The sequence below is a fragment of the Coenobita brevimanus genome, chromosome 30 (genome assembly GCF_032717465.1).
Source record: "Coenobita brevimanus isolate Jiangsu-jjx chromosome 30, ASM3271746v2, whole genome shotgun sequence".
NCBI lineage: Eukaryota > Metazoa > Arthropoda > Malacostraca > Decapoda > Coenobitidae > Coenobita > Coenobita brevimanus.
Genome location: NC_136983.1, coordinates 30,120,450 through 30,133,053, shown reverse-complemented (window position 1 = coordinate 30,133,053; position 12,604 = coordinate 30,120,450). Strand labels below are relative to the sequence as shown.

Below are 12,604 nucleotides of genomic sequence, written 5' to 3'. Positions count from 1 at the left end.
ATGGACAGCTTTTTGCTGGTCCTTAACTCCTGGCTGGCACAACGGATTTAAGTTTAATACAAAAGAACTGGCCTCAATACCAGTTATGAACAATGTAAGGAGTTTGTGCAAACTAAAAGTGGCAAACTGAAGTAAGCTTAATGTGGAGAAATAAAACATGATTCTAATTACATTAAGCTCAGAGAAAAGAACTGTAAATTTATTGATAACAATAACATAAATTTAAGTTACATGAGTCTCAAAATGACTGCCAAAGGGGAATTCATGGTCACAGAGGGACTTATGAATTCAAATAACAAAGGAAATACACTCACTCACTCATTCAAAAGCTAATCAGACTTAAGCCTAGAAAAACAAACGGAAATACTGGTCAGTGGAGGGAATGGAGCTGAAGCTACGAAAGACTGGGCGTCTGCGTGTCGACCAACATGCACTGCTATTCGGTGCTAAACTCACTTCACCAATCACCGTCTAGGTGGAGATCCAGGAAATCGCTGTACAATGGAGATGCTACTCTCTACGCTGGGCACAAACGATCCTAGACTCGAGGCGGTCCAAAGCTGACTAACTTCAAACTGGGAAGGAGGGTAAGAGATGGCCGTGTTTGCCGGAACTAGGCATGGCCTAACGTCAACGATCAATGGAGAGAGCGCGAACGATATACACATGCAATAAAATCACTCGGTGAAAGCACTAATGTCGTGCATAGGAATGGTCACTTATGAAACAATGACAAATGTTCTGAAAACCATCCCGATCGAAGTGCATACGAGGACTGTTGGACTGAGTGATGCCCAGTGGGAATTCCACTAGAGTTCATGGTTTTCTCACCAAAGTACAGTGTCACAAATTTGTATTAATACACAATCGTGCGACTTTGTGACAATATCAAGCGTGATAAAACCAAGTTTTTTTTTTTTTTTTTCGTCACAGGATAATGGAAAGGAATGTATGAATCCATGCCTGAGAGAATAACCTCTGTAATGCACAAGGCAGACTCAGATGGCTATCAGCCATAGAAGCAATGATCATTGCAGGAGAAGTCAAATATGTATTGTCTGAGAGCCTCCCAATCAACAGCTCCAAAGTGTCACAGCCACCTCTTCCTGGGAGGGTCCACAGGCCTTAGTGGAGTGATGGAAGAGGTTAAGGCGATAAAGTTGTGATTGGAGGAGCCCAAAGAAGAAAAAAGATTAACTGCATAAGCAGAAGGGTTAGTTGTAAGGAAGAGGTCAAGCATGTTGGAACTGTCTCCAATGCAGTCAGGGATATGGGGTAGGATGCTGTACAAACTACTCTAGGCCAGGTGGATTAGTGAAAGGAGAGGATAGGCAAAGGTGGTGGTGAACATTGAAATCACCAAGAATGGAAAATTCAGAGAAAGGAGAAACTGGCAGGATGTGTTCCATCTTAGATGTAAGCTAGTCAAAGAATTATTCATAGAGTTAGGGGATAAGTAAACAGCACAGCACTCCCTACCATCAACTTTCCATCCACCTTGAGAGTACTGCCCTTTTTGACTGGTGCTACAGTCTACTCCCCAGCTGAATAATAAATTAAAATGATATGTAACTACCAGTCTCATATTAACCCCTATAATTGACCATAAAAGTGAGGTACTGACGAGAGTATAGGGTACATACAATATATTACTATACTAAGTATATACTGTACAACTTTTAAATTTTTTGCTGTTAAAAACATGAGAATAAATTGATTGAACATCCAATTTCAGCTGAAATATGGATAGATGTAGGACTCAACAGAAATATCAGTATCAATACCTCCATCTACAACGTACCCAAACATCATCGTGATGCTGATGACGTTCATAACGATGGTGAGACGAGCAAGGGAGTTGCTAAAGAGTCCCTTCGTCTGCTGCCAGGTTGACAAGAAGATTGAGAAGAATGTTTCCCAGCAGTTCCCTTTATTGTTCACGTGTGTTTTCAAACCACTATTGTTGACTGTTTTTACCTTGGAGAAATAACAGGGATGAAAATATGCAAATTATAAAGAATGTCACCAAAATAACGTAATCATACATGTTAGTAAAATTTTATACGATTTCTAAAGACTGATCTAGACACTTTCAAAGCACTACTGTAGGTCATTTTACTCTCATATTAGAGAAAACATGGCTTTGAGAAAAAAAATATTTTCTATGAGATCAAAGAGAGTACAGTTAAGACAGAAGCTGAATAAAAAAAAACATTAAATCATAATGTAGAGTATAGTAATGAAAGATGATTTACACCACAAGAAAAAGAAGCTTCCTTAAAATCAGTTTCCTCCTAGGATCCTATGCCTTCTGTATGTTAATTAGTCAGTGGCTGATATTTTGTCATTTTTTTATGCGAGGAAGAAGGAACCAAAGGCTGAGCCCGCAAAACGTTACTTCAAAGAAAAAAAAACACAAATAATACAAAAGAAAGCCAAATTCAAGATCCATTCAATTCGAGATGCCTGGTCACACTGCGTTTCAAAGACTGGAGATCATAGGCAGCAGGAAATACAGACAGAGGGAGACAGTTCCAGAGCAGACCTGTTGCATAAATGAAGGACTGGGAGTAACGGTTAACTCTTGCATGAGAGAGTTGGACAGAAAAGGGATGAGAGTTTCCTGCTAGACGGGTGCTACACGCCCATTGTAGAGGTGGATGGATGCAAACAGATATTTCAGAGGAGCAGTGACCATTGAAGCAGCAACAGAAAAGAGATAAAGAGCCAACAGTGCGGTGAAGAGACAGAGGTTGCAGGGAGCCAGTAAGAGGAGAGTTGATGAGATGAATAGCCTTTGACTTCACCCTATTGAGAAGAGCTGTATGTGAGGAGCATCCCCACACATGAGAGTTGTACTCTACAACGGGGCGAATAAAACCTGTATATAAATTCAACAACTGTGGAGGGGTAAAGAAAGAGCGGAGTCGGCTTAGCACACCCAATCTCTTGGAAGCAGATTTTACAAGAGAGGCAATATGATCTTCCCAAGATAAGTCCCGTGTGAATGAAACCCCAAGCATGTTCAAGGATGATGCAGGATTGAGCTGGATATTATTAAACTTTAGTGGGTACTCTTGTGGAAAATTTTGATGGGTTCATAGGTGTCAAAACGCAAGTCTTTGATGCATTAAAAACAAGATTATTTTTATCCCAGATTGAGATACAAGCCAAGTCAGACATTAGGTGTGCCACAGCCTCATCCCTTGTTTGTTAGAGTAATTGCTGTGATGGACGTTGCACAAACCGAATGGAAAAGTGAAGGGTGGAATCATCAGCGTACAAGTGGATAGGATTAGACGTACAGCTTAGATTATTGATCAATAAAAGGAAGTGAGTTGGTGATAGGACTGAGCCCTGAGGAACACCACTGTTGATAAATCTAGGAGCTGAACGATGGTCGTCTACAACATCAGCTGTAAAACGACCAGAAAGGAAACTATAGATAAAGGCATAGATAGAAGGATAGAAACCGTAAGAGGGCAGTTTGGAAATTAAGGAATTATGCCAGACTCGATCAAAAGCCTTTGAGATGTTAAGTGCAATGGCAAAGCTTTCACCAAAGTCCCGAAAGGAGGATGACCAGGAATGTGAAAGGTAGGTGAGAAGATCACCAATGGAGCATCCCTGATGGAAGTCATACTGACAATCAGAAAGAAGGTTGTGATAGGAAAGATGCTTTAAAATTTTTCTGTTAAGAATAGACTACAAAATTTTGAGACACAGGATCTTGAAGCAATTGGACGATAGTTAGAGGGTTGGGAATGGTCACGCTTCTTTGGGACTGGCTGAATGAGTGCAAAGTTCCAGCTAGAAGGAAAGGTACAAGTTGAAAGACAAAGGCGATAGACTTTACCTAGGCAGGGTGTGGGCACGGAAGCACAGTTCTTGAGGACAACAGGAGGGACTCCATCAGACCCATATGCCTTGTTAGTATTAAGGCCAGTGATGGCACAAAATACATCAGCTGAAGAAATTGTAATATCAGTCATGAGGAAGTCAAATGCAGGAAGAGAGGGAGGAACAGCACCGGAATCGTCTAAGATGGAATTGGAGGAGAATGTCTGAGTGAAGAGATCTACTTTATCAGTAGAAGAAACAGCTACAGAGCCATCAGAGTAGAGAAGAGGAGGGAAGGATGACGAGGTAAAGCTGTTAGAAAGTTTTTTTGCAAGGTGCCAGAAGGAGCAGGAAGAATTCGAGTTGGAGAGTTGGGAGCGTTTAGTAAGGATGAACTTATTTTTAGCAGAGCAAGGAACAGACTTAGGACGATTCCGGGCAGAAACAAAAAAGATGTGATTCAGGATTGGGTTGGCTCCGATACCTTTTATAGGCCCTCTCCTTGTTGTGGACAGCATTAGAACAAGGGTGATTAAACCAAGGCTTTCTTGCATTAGTCAAAGGATATGAGAAAAGAATGTATGCTTCTGTGCAAGAGAGAGTAACCCCTGTAATGCGCAAGGCACACTCAGATGGCTCCCAGCCATGGAAGCAATAATTATTCCAGGGAAAATCAAGGAAGTACTGCCTGAGGGCCTCCCAATCTGCATCCCCAGTGTGCCACAGATGACGTTTCTTTGTAGGGTCTACAGGCCGTACCGGAGCGATAGGACAGGATAAGGTAATAGGGATATGATCGGAGGAGCCCAAAGAAGAGAAAAGATTAACAGTGTAAGCAGAAGGATTAGTTGTAGGGAAGAGGTCAAGTATGTTGGAGCTCTCTCCAAGGTGGTCAGGGGCACGGGTAGGGTGTTGTACAAGTTCCTCTAGGTCATTAAGTATAGAAAAAATGTAGGCTTGTTCACCAGGTGGATCCGTGAAAGGAGAGGAGAGCCAAAGGTGGTGGTGAACATTGAAATCTCCTAGAATGAAGATTTCATAGAAAGGGGAAACGGATAGAATGTGTTCCATCGTAGAAGTAATATAGTTGAAGAATTTTCGATGGTCAGTAGAATTCGGAGATAAGCAAACAACGCAGATATATTTAATCAGAGAATGACAGGAGAGCCAAAGCCAGAGAGAAGAGAATTCAGAAGAATCAAGTTCAGGAACACGAGAGCAAGACAGGTCATTGCGTACATATACACAACATCCACCTTTCGCTTTGAAATGAGTATAGAGAAAGTAGGAGGATACAGAATAGGGTTTCCTGTCAGCTACCTCAGACAGTTGAGTCTCGGTGAGGAAGAGAAGGTGAGGTTTAGAGGAGGAGAGGTGGTGTTCGAGAGAGAGAAACTTAAAGGAAAGGCCGCGAATGTTGCAGAAATGAAGAAGTGAGTCATACAGTGGATCCAGGCAGCTCAAAGAGTCTTCACCGGGAGAGGAGCAGAGGGTGGGGGCATTTATGTCCCCCCCCCCCGGGGTCTCCGAGGCATTGTATAGGTGTGGCATTTTCCTTTTTTTTTTTTTTTTTTTAAAGGAAGTGTAGTGTGTACTGTGCATGTAGATTTCCAGGAAACATGGGGTTATTGGGCCAATATCAGCTCATTTCGGATTAGTATCGGTACCGCCGTTTTGAGGCAAATCGCATGTGACCTGCATTGGCTTAATGCACAAAATACTCTTCCATTCCAATTCTGGCACATAAGAATTGAAACAGAATGTTGTTGTCGGTGCTAGCATATACCTGAACTGCGTCGATATAGTCAAACCCTTATCACGCCATTTCCTGCTGTTTGTTTAATGTTTGCCTACATATAAATTTTAGTTATTAAGTTAATTTAATTTTAGGTAGAGAACACTTAAACAAAAACTGGTTAGTCGATCGATAATCTTAAATATTCTATTTTTACATGAAAGTTAGAAAATAATGCATTGTATTATAACTTTTCTGAATAACAATTGGTTATTATTATTATTATTATTATTATTATTATTATTCCAAACAGTGAATTTGCACTGGATTTTCCCCTTATTTTTCCAACTTTTCTTCCACCGCCATCAGTACCACTGATGGCTATCTTCCTGATATTTGTTGGGCAACACTAAATTTGACTTGGCAAAACTCCGTGTTTTCTAAGTAGTTCAATAGATGATTCGTTTTTACTGTGGTAAAGTAAATATTGAGTTTGTGTAGTTTGTACTTCTTTCCCTCTTCCTATGCTAAAGCTGTCTTTTTTATTATTATTATTATTATTTCAAACTATTTGGCTCCTATACGGGTCTGGCAGTCTGTCCAGTAGAATTATATGTGCAATATATACCAGACATGCTTTAACAAAGAACCAAAAATTATAAACTGCAGATGTTTGAGACCCGCAAGACGTAAACAAACTTATCACAAACATTTCCCAAGCTGCAAAACCACCTTTAAATCACCTTGTATTGTGCTGAATATCACTGTTCAACAAAGACATGAATGATGTTCAGCTCAGTTCAAGGTAATTCAAAGGTGCTCTCTCAACTTGTAAAAAGAGATGAAAACCGGATATGCAGTTTTACCTATAATGGTCTGATACATAACCAGTGCTGGCTAACAGTTGGTTCTGTAATGGTTATGAATAGGTCTGATACAGCAGTACATATTTACATGAATCGACACGTACCCAGCAAACACTGAAATGACGGGCCAACACTGGCATATAGCGGAACTAAGGGAAAACGGCAACCATGCACTGGACCGATTATTGGCCATAATATTCTGTTTATATCGGGCCAATTGATGTAAAACTTGTTGGGCCGATATATAAATGAAACTTTTTTTTCCGACACTGGGCTGAAACGAGAATCATACACTGGACCGATTCCTGGCAGTAATGGTTTTATACATACATATATATATATATATATATATATATATATATATATATATATATATATATATATATATATATATATATATATATATAATGGGCCTATTGGTGTACAACATGTATTAGACGGATACATATATATATAAATTTTTTTTCGAAAACTGAGTCAAGAATGGTAAAAAAATGTTGGCCCAATCTGTGTATTGCTGATCACGCCAATCAAGCAGCTAACAACTGAGTCACATAATTACACATCATCCATCACAGATCATTTTCATATATTGGATATCTGAAATATATTTTATATAATATAAATATTTCGACAAAGACGGGAGTTTTTTACAGGCAACTGTCTTGTTATAAGACGAAAGTCTTGTTTTTGGTAATGTTTTTGTGGAAATGAACTTGCTTTCAGCTTACTAGATCATAACCGATAATGTTAAGGGGCATTGGTATACAGACAAAATATATACAACTGGGTCTATAAAATGGTCAGAGTTGCACTATTGTCTATGAAGGTCGCCCGTGGCTCAGTGGTAACATGCACATATTTGATGTGTTGGAGACAGGGGTTGGAGTTCCGCACCAGGCAGTTAATTTAATTTGTTACATTTTAGACATTCCACCACTTGGCAGCAGTTCCAGACAGACGGAGATATTGAACTGGCAACATAGTGTTTATTCATAGATGCATGTAACTTGAGTAAGAGAGACTCCACTCAGTAAATCAGCTGTCAGGTGTTGTGGACTGTACAGTAGGTATTCAGAGGGCAAAGGTTCGAATCATGATTGTTTTCATTCTTTTAAGAAGCACTAAAAGGATAAAATTTTACAATGTTATTCTCTCAAGGGAAGAAAAAAGTAAACTTCAAGATCTGTTAATTTCGAGGTATCCAGACACACTTACTTGTAAATGGACCCGATTACTTACACCCGATTTAGATTTGATTACTGGATTCCGATACAGATGCGACGTTGGGCCAGAACAGAACCGAATCTGGATCTATGTGCAAACGGTTGTCGGCATTTGCATTGGGACGATTCAGGTCATCTGGCTTGTCTGTACCATTGCAACACCACGTGCCATCGCGAGTCAGCATCGGTACGCTGCTGATCCAACACAGTCATGTTTGCTGGGTTGGTGTTGACAGTTAGAGAAACTTGTATTGGAGAGCATGCTGGCCTACTTTCTGTGTTACTGAAACACTGAAAAAGTTCAGCAAAAGGGGATGGTCAGGAACTAGTCCCGAGGGCTGATGAAACGGGAGCTCCAACTCTCCCTGTCATCAGCTTTCGATCCACCTTGAGAGTACTGCCCTGCTCGACTGGTGCTACAGTCTACTGCACACGAGTTGAAAGTTGAAACTGTCAAACAGTGATTTCCTTAACAACTTGGCTCTACAGCAGTGCAAACCCTGTTTGTTAAGTTTCTAACAATTATTACTGGTACTTCCGCTCCTTTGAGAATGTGTGTATATTATGATAAATGCCAAGTAGGATCTAGATCAAGTTTTGCTCATTTGCTGTGTTAGGGAATGAAAAGTTAATTCAGTTTTGGTGCACAGATGTCATTGATTTAGGGCAATTTTCAGGTGTGGTGTTGCTGTACACTCTTAGAATCCTCTCTAACTTATGTTATTATGAAAGGACTCTGCTCTAATTTACTTTCTTCCAGCTAAGCACTGATACTCTAATGTTAGATAGGAATGTATTTTGGGGAACGACTGTGTTGATCTGCCTCATTTACGATCTTTGGACAGGTGTTACACTCCCACAGTCTTTTCCGCCTTAACCACAACGCAACACAGCACAATGGCACGCCGCACCACACCATATCATAAACCACACCACAACACAACACAAAGCCACCCCATCACACCACACCACATCAAAGGCATTAATCGTGGGGTCCTGGAGCTTAGTATCTAATATTTCTGTACCTGTCAGCCTAGCCACAGAAAAAGAAGAACCAGCATCAAACAGTGCAAGTGAGATGATCCGGTCAATTGCCATCTATGTATTTCCCATCAGACACAAACAAAGGAAGTTCTCCTACCTCCCAAGCCAACTTCATGTGATTTTTTTTTTTTTCCAACTTGTTCACATTCGAGCTGGATTTGAAAACAGGGAGCTGATTCATCTCAGGATGCACCAGCCAGGGAGCACCGTCTGATACCAGTCCTCCGGTGGCAAAATTTACAGAAGAACCATGTATCTCCTGCCGGATGATCTCAGTGATTATTGTATTTCTTTCCTCTGACTAATTACATACTCCGCTTCATGACCTAGAGGCGTCATTGACATGATATATCACTGGTGTTGGCAATGTCCTCCAATGCAGCCAGGCCAGTAAGTACACAATCCATCAGACCACTTAAGTCATCAGTCACGTTGATCTCCCGAGTGGAAGGTGCGACATCCGCCACGAGTACCAGCAGTCGATCGAGGTGCACCAATAGGGCATGCAGTTGGTCGGCAGTTGGTACACTAGCCACGGGGCGACAGATTCGGGCTGTAGTGGCTGCTGAACTCAGAAGGCTGGGAGTAGCGGTAGTCTGGGCAATGATCATGGCAGTGGAAGCAGTCTGGACTGTCATTGTGCCAGCAGAGAAGGCCTACTGGAGATTTTGGAATTCTGTCAGTGCTTGCGTGATCTCCTTTGACGTTGTGGCTAAGTAAAGTCATTCCTCTTTGCGTTAGTGGCTGCTGCTTGGTCACACTTCATGTGCCAACGGTGGTTGTGGATTCTGACCAGGGTGAGGTTGTCCAAAGGTCGGATAAGGAGGTGATTGAGTGGGTACAAAATGGCAAGGCTCTGACATTCCACATTTCTCCATCTGGCATCATCCACAGGTGCTCAGGATATCTCAACTTACCATGCACGATGTCTACCACCACCACACCTGAGCACTTTGTTCTTGTTCTTGTGCAATCATTGCTTTGTCACGTACATCTTGTTGCACATCCCACATTTGGCAGCAAAGGTGCGGTGACTTTTATAATTATATTGCTGACATTTGTAGCACCTGATAGGCTAGGGTGTGTAGGTACTACGGGTCACAAATGTATCGGTGCACAGAAGTTTCGATGCCTACCGAAAACATTCGAACAACTGCTGATATTTACCAACGTCTCATTGTGTATGAACAACGTCTGTTTATATAAACATAATATTTGCTATCTATTTGCAAGAAGATATTGCTAGTTGGCGATAAATGACACCTCCCTACATCAGGGCTACCAATGTGTGGTAGGTCGGACATCAATACTTCAGTGACCTTCGTTCTGTGGTCACAAATGTTTCAAGCATATTGTGCACCGATACTTTTGTGACCCACCGTACACAGGAGAAATCTCCCAAGCATCCTACGTCAGTGTTTTCTGGCACGGAGCCCACAGATGTGACAAGTACCTGCCAGCTCACGGTATTATCTTTCTTCACCTTTAGATTCTTGGCAGATGCCACCTGTGGATGGGCCTGCACCTTTTCAAAGGTAAACGTAAAGTGATATTGCTGAAGGACAGCCTTCAACAGTTCCTTGGCAAGCTAGACCAAGGCAGCCCAGTCCTCACTGATCCAGAAAGGACCTACTGTTTCCTTATCCCTGGGGGTGAGGATATACTTCCCATGCTGGTTGGATCATATGTTCTCCTGTAGGTTAGGAGTTTCCTTCTCTACCATAGTGATGGTCCAGTATGCAGATGCTGATCTAGGCCCTTGGCAGTCTCCCCTGTTACATAATCAAAATGGTTTAATAATGAAATGTTGCAGTAGAGGTATTTAAAGAACTATCTTTCTACAACATTTTACTAAGAATGACAACCCAGGATTCCAACACCTGCGCCCAACAATCGGTCTGAGGGCATAAATTTTAATTTTGCCAAGTAACAATGACGCTTCACCAATTGTTCTTAAAACAGTCACTCCATTCTTATCTGACACTCAGCTCCTTCACCATCTTTAGTCCAGACTGGATCAAAACTCTGAATTGACCATGACATTCGACTGACTGTGCCCAGAATCAAATTAATTAATTTTTGGATGACCATCAAACCTTCCAACATGTTTGGTACAAATAAAATTAATATCGGCCGAACATTTGACCTCTCCCCTTTACCTTGGCTTTGACTGTTTTTAAGTTCACTTCACGTCATCTTTGCCTAACAGCCAACTCTTCCATCAAGTTTGGTTTAAATTAGGTCCAAACCACTTGCTTCAACCTTTACTTTTGTTCTGTTGTTCTCAAAATCAAATAATTTCATCCCAAGGTATCCTCATACGTTTTACCATGTTTGGTCAACTTATTAGTTATGCTGTTCACACAATAACCGACACACACACGCCGTGCGAAAAATACACCTCCGCCCAGCAGGCGCAGGGGTAATAATAATGAAAATGCCTAATGCGTCTGATTTTGGGCATAGGCTCAGCAGAACGTTCCTAAGGCCCTCAGCGCTCCTACGCACTACTCACACATCAACATGCCATCACTTCAGCGCTAGCACTCACCATCCATACTGAATATCGTATGGCGAAGCTGTCTCATACGGAACAGGCGTACTGGTATTAGTGGGGATGTATTTATGTCAGTGAGTCTTATGGTAGATTAGTGAAGTTTGTCCTAACGAGTCTCAAATCTTTAAGCTGCTCCCAGCCCCTATTGGCAATTGAACTGGAGTACATTAGGATAGCAGACTATCTCTCTATCGATCTGGCTAGAACTACCCCTTATTTGGTTGCATATACGTAGCTAATAACACTGAGGTGATGCATGATACACGAAACACACGCCGTAAAGGCTTGTTTAACTAATTTGATATACTTTTGGGAATATTGTGTACAGTTGTTCAGTATGAAAAGGAACCATAAGAAACGGAATTGGGTGCTCTTTAGGCCCAGCAAAATACATAAATGCAAGTTTGACAGTGTTATTCACACCCCAAGAAATCATAATTAACTTCCAGTACATTCTCTAAATTACTACTTCTAACATAAAAATGATTTAATTAGCTATGGTTGCACCGCCTACGGTGAATGCGTTATAGAATTTTTACCCATCAGCCCAGTGAGAGAGGGGCGTGTGAATTGGGAGCAGGACAGTGAAATGGCGGGGGACAAGGTGACGTGGAGGCGATATATATATATATATATATATATATATATATATATATATATATATATATATATATATATATATATATATATATATATATGTATATGTACATCATCATCATCATCATCATCAGCCGTTGAGGTCCACTGCAGGACCGGCCGGCCTGTCCCTACCGAAGCAGGGACGATACAGCCAATGTATCTCTACCCAGTGGCTTAGGCTGTCTGGTAGAGGCTGTATGTAGGGTGAGAAGCAGGGATGTTCTACGTACGATAATTATCGTATTTGTACTATAATTTGGGATGCTTGTACGATATCACATTAAAAAAATACGATAATTTTTGTATTTCAGCTTCCCTAGATTTATATATATATATATATATATATATATATATATATATATATATATATATATATATATATATATATATATATATACTGCAGGTTAACAACACTCACTATTCCCGCCACACGGTTCATTGTGCCCACACCCCAGTAACCCACGCTTCCCATGAGTCACTCACGAAATTCCTTTCCCCTCCCAGTCCCATGGGAGGTCAGGGCCAAGCCCGGCCGACCCCATAAATGTCAAGGACATAGAAGTTCAAACTTTACTTTGTGCTTGGTAGTGGTCTGGTTCAATGCCCTGGCCAAGCTGTAGTGCTGCTGTACCCACTACCTACTCTGCAACTTTGTATAGGATTTCAGTAAAGTCGTAAGTACAGTTGATATGCTGGT

The 12,604-nt window shown here is 41.2% G+C and overlaps 1 protein-coding gene across 1 annotated transcript in view; it reads right to left on the bottom strand.

Annotated features, from left to right (window-relative positions):
* The window catches only part of LOC145395276 (synaptic vesicle glycoprotein 2B-like), a 130,404-nt gene that overhangs the window by 35,374 nt on the left and 82,426 nt on the right, over positions 1–12,604 (bottom strand). The window contains exon 8 of the mRNA XM_080268956.1: positions 1,802–1,977. Coding sequence (XP_080125082.1) covers positions 1,802–1,977 — 176 coding nt within the window. The remainder of the gene's footprint in view (positions 1–1,801; positions 1,978–12,604) is intronic.